The 21,965-nt window shown below is 32.0% G+C and overlaps 1 protein-coding gene across 1 annotated transcript in view; it reads left to right on the forward strand.

Moving 5' to 3' along the window:
* CD109 (CD109 molecule) overlaps window positions 1-21,245 on the forward strand; it is a 156,467-nt gene extending 135,222 nt beyond the window's left edge. Inside the window, exons 29-33 of the mRNA XM_051997274.1 lie at window positions 719-784; window positions 4,969-5,111; window positions 8,747-8,894; window positions 11,960-12,062; window positions 15,802-21,245. Of these exons, the coding sequence (XP_051853234.1) occupies window positions 719-784; window positions 4,969-5,111; window positions 8,747-8,894; window positions 11,960-12,062; window positions 15,802-15,983 (642 nt within the window). The 3' untranslated portion in view covers window positions 15,984-21,245. The remainder of the gene's footprint in view (window positions 1-718; window positions 785-4,968; window positions 5,112-8,746; window positions 8,895-11,959; window positions 12,063-15,801) is intronic.
* Window positions 21,246-21,965: the final 720 nt, after the last annotated feature.

A 21,965-nucleotide genomic window follows, 5' to 3' on the forward strand; every position in this document is an offset into this window, starting at 1 on the left:
CTTAGCATTTTCTTTAATTATGAATTCATCTGACAAAAAAGTCTGTGACTCAAAAAGGGTTAAGCATATTTGATGAGGATTATTGTTTAGCCCTTTCCAAATATGTATCTGTTAATATATGAGTATACATTCACATATATACATGTAAATTTATATATAGGTATATACATTCCAAGCAGCTAGATGAGTATACATTCATAAAATTTATACATATAAATTTATAGATAGATATACACATTCATGGGCAGCTAGGTGCTACAATGGCTTGATTGCTGGTTCTGGAGTGAGGAAGATTATTCTTCCTGAGTTTAGATCTGATCTCAGACACTTACAGGTTATGTGACCCTGGACAAGTCACTTATTCCTGTTTGCCTCGTTTTTCTCATCTGTAAAATGAACTGAAGCAGGAAATGACAAATGACTGCAGTATCTTTGCCAAGAAAATCCCAAATGGGGTGATGAAGAGTTGGACACAGCTGAAATAACTCAACATTAATAAATACATATTCACATATGTATATGACATATATGTACATATATACAAATGTATACAATATAACATTATCATATGCATATTTTAAAAACTGACAAAGAGGGCTGATACTGAAATGATTATACTCTTACTGGTAGTACTAATCGTTAACTTTTTAGGGCTTTCCTATATAATAAATGATATGAGCATAGTCATATATTCATTATTTTTTCTCGCTCCATTCAGCTTGCAGTCCAACAGCCAACTTCAGTTACTGTTTCAGCAAGTGGTTTTGGATTTGCTTTTTGTCAGGTATGTAGTCGTGTTTTTACTTGTTTAATTTTGTCACTTCTTAATTGATGAGCACATGTCCTTTAACAGAATCTATTCCTCTCTGCCTGAGTAGATTGTTAATTGATAAGAGTTGAAAAAAATTCTTCCACTGTTGGTTGGCCTTTTTGGTGATGTTTCTTTAATTTAGTGGGATGAGAATTTGGATGACAGGCTTGGGATTTGTCATCAGCCCTAAAACACTTAATGGTTTTACAGCTTTCTGTAGGACCTGCCAGTACTGGCATTCTACTGATGTAGTATTTTTGAACCTAGAGTGAACTTTACATGCTCATAGAACTATTTGATTAGAAGTTTAGTTAAATATCACTGTTTTAAAATGATTCTTTGGAAGGTCTTATAAAAATAGCATAGATAATCTCTCTTAAACTCTTGATTCATTTTTTAACATGATTAAAATTATAAATGGCTTTTAATTTTAAAAATTTGTAAATCTTTGTATTACACATTCCTATCAGCTAGGTGAGTATACATTCATAAATGTACATACTAATTTATATATAAATATACACATTCGTAGGCAATTTGTAAATCTTTCTATTTAGAGTTTTGCTTTTTTGCTTGGAGAAAGAGTTATCAATGAGTACTTTATTATTAAAGTCCAGTGTAGTTTTTGATGGTATTAAATGTTAAATACATGGTTAATTCCCATTTCCTGTTTGGTATGGAAAAATGAGTGTTTTTGGAATATATTAACCTTTTATAGAGTCTTTATCCATTTGAATAACTTATCTTAGTTATATACTGTTCATTTTAACTTTTTTATCTTAATTATATGTTCTATAATATGTAGTAATATTTTAGTTAGTTTTTTTTTTTTTTTTTTGGTGGAGTTGGGAGATGAGAGATATTGGACCTGTGATTAAATCATGTGTGGAACTCTAGTAATAGAAGTTATTTTGTTGGTGCAAATGTTTTATAATTTACATTTATAATTTAATTTGTCTGGACCATTAAAACAATTAAATGACTTGTCTAAAATTATATAGCATAATTTCTGTGAGAGATAGATTTTTACATGTAATTTTAATAATATTTTTATATGTAATTTCAGTATATATTCAGTACATATATAATTATGTCATATTCAGTGTATATCTATCTATCTATCTATCTAGAGGTCAGTTTTATTTTCTGTGGAAATGTCTCTGAAATTATAATGGGGAATCAATGGGAAAATGTTGCCAAAGGTTCATTTTATGTATATTGAAGAAATTCCTCTACTGCCTATTGTAAGGTTAACCTGTTTATTAAAGTACAAATTGGAAACAAAAAGCAAATATCCATCAGTAAACTACCACATGACTAATTTCAACATTTTACATAAAATTTGAAATAAAATAAAACTGAAGGAATTTATTAATAGGTTATCAATTTTTTTAAAATTAAGAAACATAATAAAATAGATGTTAATAATATCTGAATTTAATAGTTATTAACATAAATGGCATAAGAAAACTGGAGTCTCAAAACCGAAACATACAAGCATCTTATATGAAGCTCAAGAAAACATGTTCTAAATATAAAAAAGATAAGACGGTTGAAAATAAAAATCCATGAATAACTTCATAAAACACCCTATATGCCCCACTGACAAAATCAAAAGGAATTCAAAGTGGCAATCAAAGGGAATTCAAAAAGCATGTATTTAATATATTTAACACACAATAAACAGTACTATTCCAGTTATTGGAAAAGAGACAAAGATATGTAAGACTATACACATCCTCATGGAATTTACATTTTAATAGAGAAATATCTCATTTAAATATGAGATTGAAAAAAATGTTGCAAAAAAAAAACTTGCAAAATTGTTTACCTTTTAAATCTATCAAAGGAAGGAAGTGAATTGGAGAATTAATGTGATACCTTAATAAATACAGTCTAAAACATTCAGAGGACAAAAAAAGAAATAGTTAAGAGGCTATCTAAAAGAGACCTTGACTGAGACTGACATTGGGAACTTTCTCATTTTTGTTTTATTTGGATGCACAAATCAAGGGTATTAGATTCTATAGCAGTAAATAGAGAATACCCCAAATCTAATCAGTAAAGCAGAAGCATATGAAAAGCATTGAATCCTAATATCATTTATTCAGATTTTGAAAGATTTTGAGAGCAAAATTGTAAAACTTTCTATGAGTGTTATTTATACCTTAATTAATATTTATTAACATATTAATGTTTATAGCCTATTAGTTATAGATATGCATTATTACTATATTTAAATTTATTACTTTGATTACTTATATTGAGTTTATTACTTATTTGTTTAAATGTAAATTTACTATCATTTGCAGTATTTATTATCCTTATTGTCTGTTATTATTTATGGGATTTATTAATCTATTAATGCTTTAATTAACATAACTAGAAACAAACACTTTGGTAAGTAACAGTGTAAGACATGTTGGTAGGAACTGAATAAATATTAGCAAAATTCTTATAAGAAGGGATGGGCTAGAAGAATTAATTGAATTTTAGATGTAATGGTCCTTAGGTGTCATGAAATATATCCATATTTGACAAAGAAGACCATTACAGCATCCCTGACAAGTGGTCCTTTATTCTCTTCTTGAAGATTTCCTCATTGCCTCTTGAGGTACAGTCCCCTTCCTCTTGCAGAGACAGATTTAATTATTTGGAAGGTTTTCCTGCCATCAGACTTACATTTTTTTTTTTTTTTGACTTCTGCTTTTTGCTCCTGCATGGAGACCTTTCTCATGTTCTTTTTGAGACTAAAGAACTAAACTTGTTCTCGGCCCCAGAGGGGCCGATAGAGGATAAAGAAAATTGCAAAATCTCCCAAACCAAAAAAATGCTATTTCTATTCCCACCAAAATGGTGAAAAAAAAAAAATATATATATATATATATACACATACATACATACATACATACATATATATATTTAAAAAGAGTTAGGGGTCATTGAACATTTAAAGGGGTCAGCTTGGTTTTTGTGATTAGAAATCACATTTATTAATTTCCCAGTTTTATTTGATGGGGGTCACTAAGTAGATAGATCAGGAAAAACCAATGAATATAATTTATTTAGACTTAAATCTTGCACATAGTTCTGTGCTGAAGGTTATTTTAATTTCACTCTCTGCAGTCTCCCTCCTACACATAAACACATACAATAAAATGGAATCATAATTGGATGGGAAGATGGGGCAGTAAGCATTCCCCTGTCACAAAAAAATAATTGATTTTGAGATTGGAAATAAAAAAAATAAGAATAGATGAGAACTCGTCATGACAGAGGAGAGTAAATATGATGTCAGTCAAGGATTTGTTTTATTTAACATTTATCAAGAAAAGCATTATGAAAGCTTTCAGACTTGGAGTTAACACTGAGTTGAGTAAAACCCCCAACTGTGAGGAATAAACTGAAGATCATCTCATAAGCCTTTGTGACTAGGTGGATGATTGAGAAACTAAGGCAACATATTATTGTTCAATTGTTTAACTTGTATCTGACTCTCTGTGATCCCATTTTGGTTTTTCTTGGCAAAGATATTGGAATGCCATTTCGTTCTCCAGTTCATGGAGGCAAATGGAGGCAAATGAGGCAAAAATGAGAGACTTGTTCATGGTCACAAAGTTAAACTAATAAGTGTTTGAAGCTAGACTTGAACTCAGATTATATTGACTCCAGGCCTGGAACTGTATTACCTAACTGCTCTACCTGACACATAAAAGTATTTAATGAATGCTCATTGCTTGGCTTGACATACATAATTATTTTCATAATAGCATTTTAAGGTAATATACAGAGATTATTTAATTTTGTAAGGGTGAAAACTGTTTAGGAAGATCATAATCCATCTCTAATTAGTTAGGAGATAAGTCTTAGAAAATAGTTGTCTAAGATCAACTTCATCAAAGAGATTGTCATTACCTGTCATCACATAACTACAAAGATAGGATTTGAACTTGTTTTCCATACTCTAAATCCAATACTTTATCAATTATTCCATGCTGCTTTTCTTTATTAGATAATAAAAGTAATTTTTTCCATTTAGCAAATTATTTCAAAATCTTACCTGAGTGTTTAAAGGAATCTTAGCAAGCATGCTAATAGCTTGTTATAACATTGATAGCTGGTTATAACATTCTTTCCTTTCCTTTTAATTGTTGCAGCTCAATGTTGTATACAATGTGAAAAATTCAGAATCTTCCAGAAAGCGCAGATCCATTGAAAGCCAAGAAGCCTTTGACTTAGATGTTGCTGTTAAAGATAATAAAGAGGATATCAATCATTTAACTGTGAATGTTTGCACCAGGTAGGTCTTTATTTAGCTATTCACTTCATATTTTATGATTTTACTGAAGATGTAAATCATTATATTCCTGGACAAAAGTTAGAGTACTAGCCAATTGTTTCTTTCTCTAGTTATTAAATAGTTTTGGACATAAGAAGAACAAATGAAAAAATTTCAGGATATGTTCATTATTCCAAATACAGAATAGAGCCTTCTGTAGTAGAACGATGTTTGAAGTATTTAAGAAGTATTTAATTATATGTATTTCTGAAGAAAGGCATTTATAATTTGGTGGGGAAATAAAAGTAAGACAAAGACAACAATTAGAGAACAATGAAGTATTAAACTAAATGGTAGCTAAGTACTATAATGATTTAAAGATGAGAAGATATCATTGAGGACTAAAGAATTTCATGGAGGGAGTTGGAATTTGAAAGGGCTGTGGAAAAGAAATGGGAAGAAATGAAGGTATTTCAGGGGTGTGTGTGCATAAAGGTATGCAATGGACTTTCATGTAGTTTGGTTATTTCAGTATGTATGCATGTGTGTGTTTTCCTGTGAATAAAATATTTCTTTTTCCTTTCACCTGTAAATATATGAAAACCAGTTACTTTTCTATTTAACAAATATATGGTAGTTGAACACATTTTATAATATTATGAATCTCCTAACTCTTATTTGAATAATTGTAAAAATCTCAATAGCTATCTGGAAATTAAATTTTAAAAAATACCTTTAATATCAACTTTTGGATATTCCCACCATGTGTAATTCTTAATCTAAAAAGGATAGATTTCAGAAATACTATTTTTAAAACAACTTTCAGTGACCAAGTCATTTTGACTATTATAAATACATAAATTAACTTCAAAGGATTTATGAAGGAAGATGTGATCTGTATCCAGAGAAAGAACTGATAAATAGAAATATATGTAGTACGGTTTTACACACACACACACACACACACACACACTTACACGCACACACACACACACACACAAATACATACATAGACATACATGTCTATTTATCCATCTATTTGTTTCTAATGGAAGCCATCTTCAGGAGGGAAGAAGGGGAAAAAAAAGTTACATAATTATATATTTAAAAAGAAAAACAAATTGTACATGATAAATTTTAGTTTTATGTGCAAAATTAAAAAAAGATAGATCTAAGGGCTTTGCACACACATACAGCATCTAACACTGTCCTGTATATATAGTAGTGCTTAATAAATATTTGTTATTGTTAAATTAAAATGAAGTACAATTTGGATTGACCCAGAGGATGGGAAGATGCTGATTTCAAAGTCCAGTAATCATTTACCCTCAAGTAAAGGGATATAATTCAGGGAGAATCTTAAATCTATCCCACCTTAGATCTGACAGGAAAGTTGGAAGAAACAGGGAAATATGAGAATCTTATTTAGTGATTCCCTAATATGCTGACAAAAAATTGAAGCTCAGTATCCCCTTCTGAATGTGGGATTCTCTGTCCCGTCATAATGGAATCTCACCATGGGAGAACACTTTTTTCTATTCCATGGACTTTATAACCAGGAATCATCTTTTAAAAATCAGGTGGAAATATTTAAGAAGTGATGGGGAAATTTAGAAATGAAATTTTATTAGAGTATATTCAGTAGTGTTTGAAAAATGACTTAGAATCCAAAGCTATTCAGCATTGGACCTGGAAACTTGATCTAGATTATACCTTTATAAGGGAATGGCTTGCCTGCTTTCATGAGGTAATAAGTATAAAAGCTTGGGATTTATACCATCTCTTCTTTCTCTAAAACAAGTATTCTTTCCCTTTAACCATAATATATGCAATTAAATTCCCATGGAAAATCTCAAGCATACTAGGATAGGTGGGAGGATGGGGGTGGTTGATGCATTTTATAACAATATTATTTCATCTTTCAGTTACTGAGTCTTCATGAATAAAGGTCCAGAGCAACTTCACCTTTTTCTAGGAATTCATAATATTTTTTTTGTATCATGGATTCCTTTGGCAATCTGGTGAAGCCTATGGATCCCTTTATCAGAATGTTTATAAATACATAAAATCAAATACATAGTAGAATTATAAAAGGAATCAAACAAAGGTTAGTGAAAATATATGTACATATCTAAAAATATATTGTGTGTGTGTTTCTCATTCAAATTCCCAATCCTCCTGAAATTTATCCATGATCCTCATGAATCCCAGGATAAGGAACATTACCTTACTTTGATTTATGTTTCTGCTTTAGAGATAGATTGGCTCTTACTTCTTAGGTAGCAGAAAGATGAGATCATCAGGTTACCTTTAGATGTAGTATTTAATATGATTTAAACAGTTTGGCCATTTTCCTCATTTATGATAATTACTCAAATGTAATTGTCCCAAGATCCATTTCAATGATTTATTTTCAACTGCATCTATTTTGGCTATGTGGAGGACCCAACAGATGGTTTCAGTTGCTTCTGATTTCTGAGCCAGCTGAAGTCAGCAGTTGTGCTGTATTGCTTTTCAATCAGTCAGGCTGCCAGGTTTAATATCACTGCTTTGAAAAGCCCAGTCTTCTTTTTCTGTTTTTTTTTTTTTCTTCTTCTTTTTGGCCATCAGTAACTATAAATAAATAATAATTGAAACTAACTGAATAATTGTCATACTATGCATATTGGAAACTCTTTTCCATGATCATTCTGATTACTATTTTGGTTACTTCTATATTTCAAACAAGTAGCTCCTGCCACCTGTTTTAGGGGAAAAAATTCTCTAGGAGCCAGAAGTTTTGGGGTTAGATTTTGTGGGGCTGGAGGAGAAAGGGTAAGTAAGGGCATTGTGTACAATAGCTCAAAGAATTAATGTAGGGCAAAAAAATCTTTCCAAGGTATGTAATCCTACCAAATTGGCCAAAGAAAGCACAAAAATGAACTCCAAAATATTCAGGGGAACAAAAAGAAATCTCTCACTGTTAAGCCTTCTTTTTCCAAATCTAGATGGTTAAAAGAGTACTAAGGGTTTGGCATTGTGGCTGCCTTAAAAGATCAAGAAAGAGCTGCTTCCACTTTGAGTCTTGGCTTTTAGCTGAAAAGTCATGCCATTTTCTCCTGAGAAAACAAACAAAAAAAAAATGTAACTTGCTTTAAAATCATGGCAACTAAAAAAAGACTCCTTTTTGAAATAAAGTGGATTACATCCTTCCCTAAATAGAGTCCCATAAAGCTTACTTTGCTGTACACTGGGGGTTTTTATATAATCATTTTTTTAATTTTAAAAGATTCATAAAAGAGAAGTTATTTAATCTTTTGTCATAAAATCTGGGTGTTAAGAAGAAACATTTGGAGAAACTAGTGTATAAATATTTCTCCATACAAATTCTTATTTGAATTTTGAATAAAATAGTGTAATGAGACTTCTAATTTCTAAGCAAATATTGCATCATTATATATATGTGTGTGTAGATACACTCCCCTCCCCCCCCCACATATATATAATCACTCACACACATATTTAGTATATTGCTATTAGCACATTTGGTTTTTCATGAAGTTTTGTTCTCTTCTTCCCTCCCTCCTTTCCTTCTTTTCTCCCTCTTTTCCTTTCTTCTTTCCTCCCTCTCTCCCTTCCTCCCTTCCTTCCTTCCTTTTTCTCATTCTTAATTTTAGGTTTCGGGGACCATCCAAGAGTGGCATGGCTCTGATGGAAGTTAACTTACTGAGTGGCTTTGCAATGCCTCCAGATGCAATTCTACTGAGTGACACAATTAAGAAAGTAGAGAATGATCATGGCCAAGTCAATCTATATTTAGATTCTGTAAGTAGAAAAAAATTTACTATATACACATATACATATACATATATAGATATAGATATATACATTTAGATTATTGGTTTTTGATCCATGGTTCATAGGATTGTAGATTTGGAGTTGGTAGCCATCTTAGAGATGATCTGATCTAACCTTTTCATCATAAAGATGAATAACTAGAAATGCAGGTTAAATGACTTCCCATTGTCACACAGATAGTAAGCAATAGTCCTGGGATTTGATTGTAAGTCATCTGATTCCTGTTCCAACGTACTTTCCATAGTACCACACTGCCAAAAGATAATAAGAACCACTTGACTTTCTGTATCCATTGGAAAGACCCAAATCAGCCAAACAAAAACTTGACTAGAATTAAGGCAAAGAATATCCATGCCTTTAATGAGACTGTAACAATATAGGCTATGCAAAGTAATTAACATATACCCAAGAAACAAAATTATGGAAGTTGTAATAATATGAATTTCAAGAGACTGGGTAGTGGGCTGATTATAGGATGATGTTCAGTGATCATCAGTGGTCCCCAGTCCATATTTGAAAATGCCTTATATATAGACGAGTTAAAAGTTTTTAATAGTATAATGCTAAAATGAAAAATTCAGCTATAATTAAAAAAATTAACAACCTTTTATTTTATCTCCCTTCCCCTGGGGGAAAACAGACAAAAACAAAAGCTCCATAAAACACATGTGACATAAAAACTATATGACTATATATGTATACACAACACTTATAAACTATATATCTATATATGTACATATGCATATACATACATATATACATAACATAAATTGTGAAAGCCACAATTCCCACATTATCCATGACCAAAAAACATGTCTCATTCTGTATTGAATTGATGTCAGGAGGTAGGTATGATTTTTTTCTTCACTTGTCAGTTTTTTGTGGTTGGCAATTTCATTTGTATAAATTATTCTCTTAGTTCTGTTTACTTGTCTAATCAATTATAAAATTTTTAATGTTTGTGTGAATTCAAATCCAGGGCTATTTTATGCTGTTCTGTCAAATATGGTTTATGTTTTTTGTGGCAAATATAATAATGTAGTATTTGAAATAAAAAAAAAATCAGTTTGTTGTTAAATTGACCTCAAACTTTTCCAGGTAAATTGGAATTTTCAGACACTGATAGTAGGCAATAGCTGTTTTAGTTATTACTAATATGGGAGTTGCCATTTTGCCCATAGTTTCTCAAACTTTTACTGAACCTATTCACAGCTTCCTGGCTCTTATAGCAGTTGTAATACTCGGAGACACTGTGCCTATAAACAAAAATGTTGCATTTGTTGAATGGACTAGGACACTCCCTGATCTCTGCCTCATTTCCCTGACTTCTCATTTTTTATGATCATTTGGATTGACCCATCACAAAAGAGAATTATTCCAGATGCAGTACTTAGGACGGATCTGTTCCTGCAGATTACCTTTTAGTTGTAGTCAAAAACTTTCCACTACTTAGGATTATCCAAAACCTAATTAAGATGGAATTTGTCTACCCAACAACTAATTTTTATGCTGCTAGATATATTAATATGCACATTTTTTTTAAAAAATCAGGGATGATTTGAGAGCTGCAAGCTGTAAGGGGATGATTCTTCTTGGACCTATAACTGTCTGAAAGTTGTTGGGAACATTACAGAGCTAGTGATTTAGAGCTGTTCTTGGGTGTTGCAGAGTTAACTTGTGTAGCACCCTCTGAAGTTACTCCTCCAATTTGCATTAATTTTCTTGAAGTTCCCAAAAGGTTGTCTGACTATCCTCTATGATTTCTAGGGATAACTCTGAGAAGCTTTGTTTTTATAATTATTACTCATGAGCCCCCACAATGTGTTCCCTATTAACAATCAGCCAGTAGATTAATTAGCTCTTGGAAAAGGCTTTTTGTAGTGTGTCATAACAAGAATAGTTGGTACAAAATAACTGCCTCTCAAAAAATTCAGGCAGACTTTGCCACAGATTCATGCAGATCCATAGGAAAAATGATTTAAACAGTTTTAGTGAGACATACATGTAAAATACACATCTATTAAAAGAGTAACACAGCTCTCAGCCCTTTTTGACCTAAAAATCCTTTCTTGAATCCATAATATTCTTCTGTGGTGCAAAAGGGTTATTATGTTCCTTAGAACTGCCTCCCTTCTCAGGTTACCGTCTTTCTGAACCCTTTATCTTTGATGTTTCATTCTGTTTCCTAATGATGTATTTATCTCTTAGTTTAATCTCTCTGACTTCCATTTGGATACGGTCTTTCCCAGTTACATCATCAGTGACAGAAGTGTGGGATGATTAAGAAAAAGAAACCCTTTTCATTTCTCTTAAGATTGGAACTTCAGTTCTCAACTCCCAAATTTGTGCATTGCTTAACTGTTTGCTATTTTTATATATTATTCTTTCAGCCAATTCTAAATTGTTTCCAATGTTTTCATCTGTCTTTATCCAGTTGCTAAAACATTATCCTCAAATTGGTTTGTAACTTAATTATATCTTGGGGTGTGAGATTATAGGAAAATTTTTAGTTTATAATTTATATTGATGGATTAATTTAGTTGAGGATGTCTAGGTTTTCTGTAATTACATTACTTGAAGTAAAGATACAATATATTGGTATTTTGGAGGAGTTTTGATGGAGCATTGTAGAACTCTTGAAGGAGAGAAGTGATTAACTTATTTGTACTCTCATAAGTCTTTGGAAGCAGGGAGGGGCTCACTCAGTTATGGAAACAATTGGGAGCCAGAATGCTTTAATCAATGGAGCCATCAAAGTGTGACCTAAAAAACTTGGGTTCTATTTCTACCCTGCTAATAATTAGTGCATAAGTCACTTACTTTTTCAGGATTTCCTCAAATGCAATATGATCTTTAAACTTGCTCTTAATTTTAAATTGATGAGGCCATTGACCTTGCATGCTTAATAGGATCCTCATTGATTATAGAGAGCATAGGAGATTCATAATTTTCCCCAGACTAGGGACTCTAAGGTTGTTCATTATACAAATATATACACACTGCCTTCTAAATTTTGCTTTTATTTTTTCAAGGTAAATGAAACACAGTTTTGTGTAGATATTCCTGCTGTGAGAAACTTCAAAGTATCAAATACCCAAGATGCCTCTGTATCTATAGTGGATTATTATGAACCAAGTAAGTGTCGATCTTTCTGTGAAGAATATAGTTATACAGAAATTAAAATAGGTAATTACATTTTTTTGAAAGTGATTGCATAATTTGTTCAATTGATGGGTGGTAAAAGCACCCACTTAAGGGAAGAGACTTTATAAACAACAGAACATACATACTATTTTGTGTATGAATAATAATATCAAGTTTGAAAATGTTATTTTTGCTTAAGCATTGTTTTAAACTTTGAACTTAAATGCCCCAAATCATGTTGATAAAAATAATAGCCTAGTTAAAATTCATTTTCCACATTTATTGCCCATATTTCAAGTTTAGCTATTTCATCTTTTTTTTTTTTTTTTGTTTTACAATGGGGTTCCTTTTATAAAAAAAAAGTATTCTCCATCTTATAGATAGATTCATTTGCCATCCCATTGAACACTTGTGCATGTAAAAAATGGTTTTAGTTTCACAACTTGGGCAGTTAGAAAATTTAGAGGACAAAAAGTTGTCTTGCTTAACAAGATCCCAACAATTGTAATTCTTGTTGTTGTTGTTGTTTAAAATAACAAATCTTCTCGGTTTAGTGCCGGTAGGTACATGTTTAGGTGGGAATAATGTGCTGGAAAAAAAAAAAACAAAACAGGTTTCATATTGGAAGTAACTCAAGCCCATTGTGCTTTTGTCAATTCTATCAATTAAATTTCTTATTGCCTGAATTTTACATGATATTAGTCAATAATAGCATCTGTATCTGATTTGAACTTTAGTTACAGAGTAAAAAGTTTATCCTGAAATCTTTTCTTATTGTGACTAAGTTCTTAATGGCTCGGACATCACATTCTGCTGCAAATTCCCATTTATAGGCTATCCCAAAAGACTTAATGTAGTTTTTAACTGTTAGAGCACTTAAAGCTTGAAGCTTTAGTAAGCTATGCACTAAGACCTTTGGAATACCTTGTATTTGCAAAGAATTATATTTCAATATAAATTTAATTCATTTGTAGAACTTGATAACATTAGCATGAAACTAAGAAAGTCATGTCACTGGTTATCCCTGATATAAAAGTAGGAGAGTTTCTTTTGCTTTTTCTAAGTTTTCCAGATTTGGGAAATATTTGGTCTTCTTTATCCCACAATTGAATATATATATATATATATATATATATATATATATATATAATATATATATATATATACACACATACACACACACACATATATATATAATATATACAGACATATATATGTATATATATAATGTGTATATATATGTGTGTGTGTGTATATGTATGTATGTGTGTGTATATGTATATGTATGTATATATATATATATATATATATTTAAGAGTTGGGGAGTAAGACTCTGGGAGATAGGGGAGGATGGCCTGGCAAGACCTAATAATAATGCACATTCATCCAAAGGGTATTTATTCTTCAGATAGAGTTTACAACTCCTCCATATTTAATTAAATATATATAATTATTTATAAAACTTTTACATAAATATATATTATATGTACAAATATAATATATATATGTAAGTTTGTGTGGCAGGGTATAAAATGAGCTTCTATGTACCAAAACATTTCCTTAAAACTTCTGGTAATGAACCCCCACAAACATGGATTGATTCTGGGATGGCATATACAAAGTATGTTATAAGGTCCAAACTCTCAGTCTTCTGCTCTGGGACAGGGACAAACAAATTTGTTGACACAAATTTTGAGAACCCAGGATCATAGGATCATATATTTAGCAGAAGAGATCTTAGTCACCCCCTTGTCCAATGTACTTATTTTACAAATGAAGAAATCCAGGTTTATGGAGGTTAATCAATCTTAAATAAGCATTTATTAAGCACCTAATATATGCTAATCACTGGGGGAGACAAAGACAAAAATGAAAAAGTCCCTGTCAAGGAACATATGTTCTAGGGAGTGGAAGTATGGAGAGAAGAGATAACATATACATGTGAAATTATCTACAAAATAAATAAATAAGGACTTTGGTGGAAGATTCATCCAAATACACTAATGAATTACTTTTTCTCAAAGTGAAAGGAGAACATTTGACAATTTTAAAGCAAAAGCAAAAGTGGTGTGTCTTTCTAAATTTATCAGGAAAGCAATGGGTAATGAAAGAAAAAACATATTACTGGTGTTAACCATTAAAGTGAAATATGATAGAACAGTTTTAAAGTATCACAATTTACTTTATAAAACTATATAATATAATATATATGGAAATATCCCATATCGAAAACCTCCACTAAAAAGTCAAAGAAGTGCAAGTTGAATATGCTTTGAAAAAAAAATTAAGAAATATGGTAGTCAATTACATCTTGCTGGTTTTCTACATTCTGATTTGATATTGTTGCAATTTTATCTTGAGATTAAAAAAAAGATTTAATGTATTCAGAGAAGAGTCATATACTTGAATTAATTAAATTTAAAGATTCATGGTATTTAAAGTTTTCAGATAGTCCCCTTGGATAGGAGACAAGCCTCTCTTTTAAAAATAATACTTTTTCCTCCTTTTTTTTTTTTTTTAAAGACCATTTATATTGTGACGTTAACAAATAAATAAATATGTGATTATACACATATATGTGAATATATGCCTCTGTGTGCTATATGCATAAGTAATATTAATTTAAATTAACCACTCTCCAAGGTATTTTTTTTCTTTCTTTTATTTTATTTTTCAAATATATAGACTTCTTTTTTTTTTTTTTAATTTTATTTTATTTAATAATAACTTTGTATTGACAGAATCCATGCCAGGATAATTTTTACACGACATTATCCCTTGCAATCACTTATGTTTCGTTTTTTCCCCTCCCTCCCTCCTCCCCCCCCCCCCCAGGATGGCAAGCAGTCCTATATATGTTAAATATGTTGCAGTATATCCTAGATACAATACATATTTGCAGAACCGAACAGTTCTCTTGTTGCACAGGGAGAATTGGATTCAGAAGGTAAAAATAACTCGGGAAGAAAATCAAAATGCAAATAGTTCACATTCATTTCCCAGTATTCCTTCTTTGGGTGTAGCTGTTTCTGTCCATCATTTCTCCAATGAAACTCAGTTAAGTCTCTTTGTCAGAGAAATCCACTTCCATCAGAATACATCCTCATACAATATCGTTGTCGAAGTGTATAATGATCTCCTGGTTCTGCTCATCTCACTTAGCATCAGTCCATGTAGGTCTCTCCAAGCCTCTCTGTATTCATCCTGCTGGTCATTCCTTACAGAGCAATAATATTCCATAACATTCATATACCACAATTTACCCAGCCATTCTCCAATTGATGGGCATCCATTCATTTTCCAGTTTCTAGCCACTACAAACAGGGCTGCTACAAACATTTTGGCACATACAGGTCCCCTTCCAAGGTATTTTTTGAAAACAAATTATAGTTTGAGTTCTTCCAGTGATGTAATTACATTACAATTGCAATCTACACCAATTTACTTTTAAGTGATAGCCAATTTCTGGTAGGGTATTTGATTGAAAGTATCTTTTTATTTTGGGTAAGAGTTTGGATTTGTCCCTCTCTGAGCAATATAATGTTTTAATGACTTCTTGTCAAAGTAAATAATTAAAGAATTAAATTGAGAGAGATTGTATGTATGTATTTTAAAATATGAACACCTGAAAATTCAGAAAATTGTAGGAAATGCTATTGCATCCTGGCAAAGTACTTATTTCTTTCAAAATAAGTCAAATGTTTAAATAAATATTTTTCTCTTTGAACAGGGAGACAGGCAGTCAGAAGTTACAATTCCAAAGTGATGCTGGATGTGTCTTCTTGTGACCTGAGTGATGGAGAACAAAATTGGGAATTTTGCAAAGACAGCTCCCCAAGATTATTTCAAAACTCTTTAATAGTTTCTTTTTGGTGCTTCTTGTTTCTCTCCTCTTTGCAGATTTGGCTGTGATCTTTTATTTTGTGAGGGGTACATTGAAATTTCCATGGATGGTTTGTACTCATTGTTTGATTCATCTTCTGATTCTGTTTAAATAGTTATTTCCATGGGTTAAAATGAACAAATATCAATGTTAGTTTCATTGATATTTTTCTCCTCTCCCCCATCAGTTTTTAAGAGGAACTTAGAAGCTAATTGATTTGGAAAATAATCTTATTGTGCCTTACTTCCCTGCACCTGTCCTTCTTTTCCCACCCAAAATGGGCTATATCAAAGGTAAAACTTTCTTCAATGTTAAGAATATTTTGTTATGAGGGCTTCATTTATTCATCATATTTGATTAATGAAACAGGTTCTTGCTGAAAACAGCTGAATGTTAGTGTTTAGGACTGTTATGAAAGGTGCTGCCTTTTCTCCAAGAAGAAAACTGCTTTTATGAGTGGAGTTCCTTTGAAAACTGAGAATGAAGAAAAATGCAAGAAAGAACTTGTTTGGGCCCATACTTATTCTCATGGCCTTAACATACCCTTTCCATCTTTCATGAATTTGGTTCTTTCCAGAACCTTAGGTTGTAAAAAAAAAATTTGTTCTCTTCCTCCTAATTTCTCTCATTCTAATAATTTGCTTCTTTCTCACTTGTTCTCTCAGATTCCAGAATAACTCAGGTATGAGGATTTGAGGCTGTTCCAGTGGAAACCAGGTTTAGTGTACACTATAAGGAACTAGACCTGAAAATCATAATTTAATTTTTAAGATTTTTTGGCAGTGCTTGGGAGATAAAACAGACCAAGAGTGTGTTGTTCTAAGTTTTATATAAAAATTATGGGAATAATTTTAGCACTACCTTGATCTATGTGTGCTTCTGGCCAGAAATTTGGGGTTTGGTCTACAACTAAAAAAAACACATAACACATAACAAAGTAAGGATATACCTGCTACTAAAATATTAGATCATATGGAGCAGCCTGGCAATATAGATAGATCAGGAAGACTTGAAGTTTAAATCCTGCTTCTGACATATACCAGCTGTGACCATGGGCAAAAAACACACACTTTCCCAGTGCCCTATGTCATTCATTAAACTGTAGACAAGTTGCTGACCTGAATCATTGCAGGGAGTTCCCCATGCCTATTAATATAACAAGTCTGTAAGAAAAACTATGTATAAAGCTAAAGTCCTTTAGGTTAGTTCTTATATTGATTATGGAAGTTTTGATTGAAAAGAAATTAAATATTGTATCTTAGGAATCTGGAAATTGTCTAAGTGCAGTTATTATTAATGTTTGAATACATACAGAATATGTGTAGAGAATAGTTTCTTATATAGTGCCATTTTTATACAGAAGAGAGAAGAAGGTAACCATTGAATTAGTTATTCTAGTACTTTTTTTACAAGGAAGGGCTGATATCTACTAATGAACTGGTACTCACCTAGAACAACTCTTGTCAACAATGGAAAGGCACTTGACATTCTGTAACATAGCAAGTTATAATAACAACAATACACATTTATTTAGCACTTTTATAGTTTACAAAGTACTTTTCTCACAAGAACCCTGTGGAGGAAGTGAGAGCAAGTAGCAGTAAGCTCATTTTATAGTCACTTGGAATTCTACACAAGAATGATATAAGTGTATAAAAGCAGTTAAGTGACTTTATTGATCCTGAAGAGATAAGAGAATTGTCTAAGGTCATTAGTAAGTGATAAAGCTAGGAGGTTAATTCAGTCTCCTGATTTTTCATCCATTGATCCTTTGAGCAAGGCTTTCTTCTTTTTAGATGAAAATACCTTAGAATAAAGCTGCTTCGGCAAATAGCTCCTTAGATTCAATCCCAGAATGATCTTATAATTAATTCCACTCTCTTGAAAAAACATTTTGAGTTTTCATTGTCAAAAGTTACTCATTTTTAGTATATATGGAAACTTGGAACTGGAAAAAGCATGAGTATATTCTTGCCTTTCCTATCATGCTATCATGTGAGATACTGATAACTTTCCTATACTTTGCTTTTTTCATTTATAAAAGTCAGTTGATGATAACTCTCAGTAGAGTCCATTCTATATGAGTGGTATCTCCCTTTTAATTAATCCTAAATTTCATCAGCTGCTGAAAGTGAGGTCTGAACAACTAAGGCAGGATGATACAGCTCATCTTTATGAATGAACTTGAGTTCTACCATTTATTTTTTCATATTATGCCTCTCTTAGGATGATTTCCTGCCTAAAATGTGGGGTTGTTTTAAGATTAGTGACCATTATGAAACCTCACATATAATAGGGATACAATAGTGGTATTAGTTAATAGTAGAAACTATTGATATTTCTGGAGGTGGAAGGGGAGAAGTTATATGCACACCACGATTAATGAATAGTAAGGGGTAAATCACCCAACTCTTTTAAACTATAACAATTAGGTTTCAGGTATTTTAAATTAATTTTAACTTGCTTTTTCTTCTCTTTTATTCTTCCCTTTGTGGACTGGGTAAGTCCCTAAGACTTCAATAAAGGCCATTCTTATATTTTGGACCCATTAGTGGTCTACCAGAGGGCTAGCATGGATCATCAAAGGAATTTGAGAAACACGAATTGGCATAAATTAGGAATAAATAAAAAGTTCCTTTACCTTTGGATTTCTTTATTTTAGCAGTTCATTTTTCATAAGTACAATCAGGCATCATTTAAAAAATTTCATTTTAAACCTTTTTAAGGTAAGCACTATCAAATAAGTGTAGGACCTCAGAAACTGTGATGTCTGATCTTCTCATATAATAGAGGAGGAATCTGAGTTCAGAAAACTAAAATGACTTGGTTAAAGTATTCAAATTTTGAACTGTAGTGGTCCTTTGACTCTGGAGCTAGCTCTTTTCACAATATCAAGCTGCTTCCTAATGATACCTTGAGAAATATCACACTTGTATGGAATTTTGATATGCATCTGCTTTGGAATTAATATTCCTTTTGGTAGCTTGCAAACTATATTTAACTCTTATTCTTTAAGAAGGAAAAAAACCCATACTTTCAAAAGACAAAATCTGAGTCCAAATGTAGGACATAACAACATATTAGGTACTTTTACTAACAATGACAATATAATGTCAGCTTTCTTAGCTAAATCAAGTTAATTCTTTATGTTTGTCTTAAATCCAGATGACTAATTCTATCCCTGCTATATTGATATGATTTTGAAAAAAAAATCAAGGTCTACTTCTTTTAAGGGGCAGCTAGGTGGCATAGTGGATAGAGCATTGGACTTGGAATCAGGAAATCATCTTCCTGAGTTTAAATTCTATCTCAGATGCTTATTAGTTGTCTGTTGCTGATCAAGTTACTTAACTCTGCTCCAGTTCCTCATCTGTAAAATGATCTGGAGTAGGAAATGCCAAACCATTCCAATCTTTGCTAAGAAAACCCCAAATTGAGTCATGGAGGTCCTGAAGTGACTCAACAATATCCAACCACCAGCACTACTACCACAGTTCTTTTAAAAAAATATCCTAGGCTAATAATGTAAAATCATAATGCTCATATACCCGGTGTTCTGATACTATCTTATAAACCAGAACATTTCTTGAAAACACATTAGCTTTTTTCCTTTCCTATTTTATTGATCCATAACAGGGATACTTTGAAAAATGAATTGTTTCCATATCAAATTTAGCTTAGCAATAAATACTTAATGGCTGCTATTTGTATCTAGAGCTCACATTTCTAAAATACTTTAAGGTTCACAAATGCCTTATCTCACAATCTCCCTTTAAGGTGAGCAGTGTAAGAATATCATAGAACTGTAAATTTAAAGCTCAGACTTAACTCAAGTATTAATTAAGTACCCACTGTGGTTCCCAAACCCAGAACCTGTCTGTTATAAAGGAGCTAATTAATACTATATTGGTACTGCTGTAAATGAATTTAGATGGTCTAGACTCTTCATTTTCTAGATGGAGAAATAGGGGAAATTAGAAGAAATGGCTTTTTAAAGAACACACAGCTAGTAAAAGTGTTTACCTCGTGATTTGAACCCAGATCTCCTGACTCTTAAGTCTAGAATGAAATCCATTATACTATACTGCCTATGCCAGTACTGAATACATATAATTTCATTGTATAGTGTCTTTATGTAACATTTATAATAAATTAATATTTCAGTTGAACTTCAAAGTATTTTCTCCTTTCAATTTTGGCTTCTGCTTTGCAGACGGTCAGGGCTTGTCAAGTATTTTCTTTGGATTTATTTTTAAAATAACAAGAAAGCATAACATACTTTTAGCAACTTACCAAAGCACTCATCCATTCCATATCAACACATGATCAATATAACTATAATGCAAATTAAAATACCATATGTGTATAAGAGAATAGAGTGACTTGTTTTGTACTGGAAATAAACTAGCTGAATTGGTCACTTTAGGCTATTAGAAATGAGGAAAAAGACATATATGTTCTATCAACCACTCCAGAACATTAGCTAGTGAATTTGATTTTGACTACTATTTCCTTACTAACTGTATTACAGTAACTTGTCACATCAAATGGATACTCTAGTGTACCCTCTGTGATGTTATATTGTGCCATAAAATATCTAAATATGAAGGAAAGGAATGTTTCCTAGGCTATTTCTGACTTCCATTTTAAAAGAGCATTTTTGTGTTAGGTTACAAGGTGCATTAAGTGTGCATGAGTGTGTAATTTATACTTTTTAGGAATGACATTGAGGTATGTGTTACTTTCTATTTAAAAATGATCATTTTGATTGTGTGAATGAGTTTGTCATGAGGGTTAGAATTACCATCGTCCTGTAAGGCATACTGAGTAATTATTCAAAGAGGGCAATTTCATATATTATTGTTCCTTTAGATTATTTTTTGTAATTTCCATAGGCTGTAGCTCTTGTCTGACTTTTCAGATTTTAGGTCTCTTGTATTTGTCCTGTGTGCCTTTGAGGCAAAGAAAGAAAATGAAAACTCTCTCTTGCTTGAGTTTCTTTTAGAAGCTTTCAAAGATTTCATTAATGACTCCTCCCTACTTTACTTTGGAAAATTGTTTTTCTTATGCAAAGAGTACTTTTAAAATAAGACTGACCTTTTTTTTTTTTCCCCAAGGACAAAGTTGTGATTTATTTAGTAAGGTCATTCTATTTGTTTTAATTTTAAATGTTTGCATTTCATACTATTTCTTCTCCTCTTCAAACTATGCATTATTAATGTCCAAAATAAAATACTTTCCTGTATTATTCATAGAAAACCATGGTTTATCAATAAAAAGTTTAAATCGTTTCTGTTTATTATTTATATAGTATGTTTCATAAACCACTCAAAGTGGCCTGCAATATATATTTCTCACTCACCAGCAGCCATTTCATATGCATTAGAAGTGGTATATTAAATCCTGTGGAGACAGGCACTGTTTAGTTTGAAAAGCCCCAAGTGATAGGGAGGGAAAAAAAGTGGCAATCTTGGCCTTCTTCACCTTAAATTAAGGATTGTGGTTGGTTTCCTCTTCACCCCTTCTTCTCTTCTCTCTGCCCTCTACTCTCTCCACCCACCTATGACTTATGTCTTCCATATGGAAAGAAAGGAAATATGGAAGAGCAGAAAGAAATGAAGAATTTGCCTGTTCAGAAGTGGTAGGAGATTCTGGACATGTAATGTTGCATGTACCACAAGAAATAAAAGATCCACCCCCCTTCCCTCCTCCCCTTCTCCCCCTCTCCTCCCCCTCTCTTTCCTCTCCTCCTCGCCTTCTTTCTCTTCTCTTCTCTTCTCTTCTCTTCTCTTCTCTTCTCTTCTCTTCTCTTCTCTTCTCTTCTCTTCTCTTCTCTTCTCTTCTCTTCTCTTCTTCTCTTCTCTTCTTCTCTTCTCTTCTCTTCCTCTTCTCTTCCTCTTCTCTTCTCTTCTTCTCTCTTTCTGGCTCTCTCTGACTCTCCCATCCCTCCTTTCTTTCTCTCTATCTCTCTTTGTTACAAGAGGGATATGTTGCAGGGGAAGGGATATATT

This window comes from Antechinus flavipes, chromosome 4 (assembly GCF_016432865.1).
Source record: "Antechinus flavipes isolate AdamAnt ecotype Samford, QLD, Australia chromosome 4, AdamAnt_v2, whole genome shotgun sequence".
NCBI lineage: Eukaryota > Metazoa > Chordata > Mammalia > Dasyuromorphia > Dasyuridae > Antechinus > Antechinus flavipes.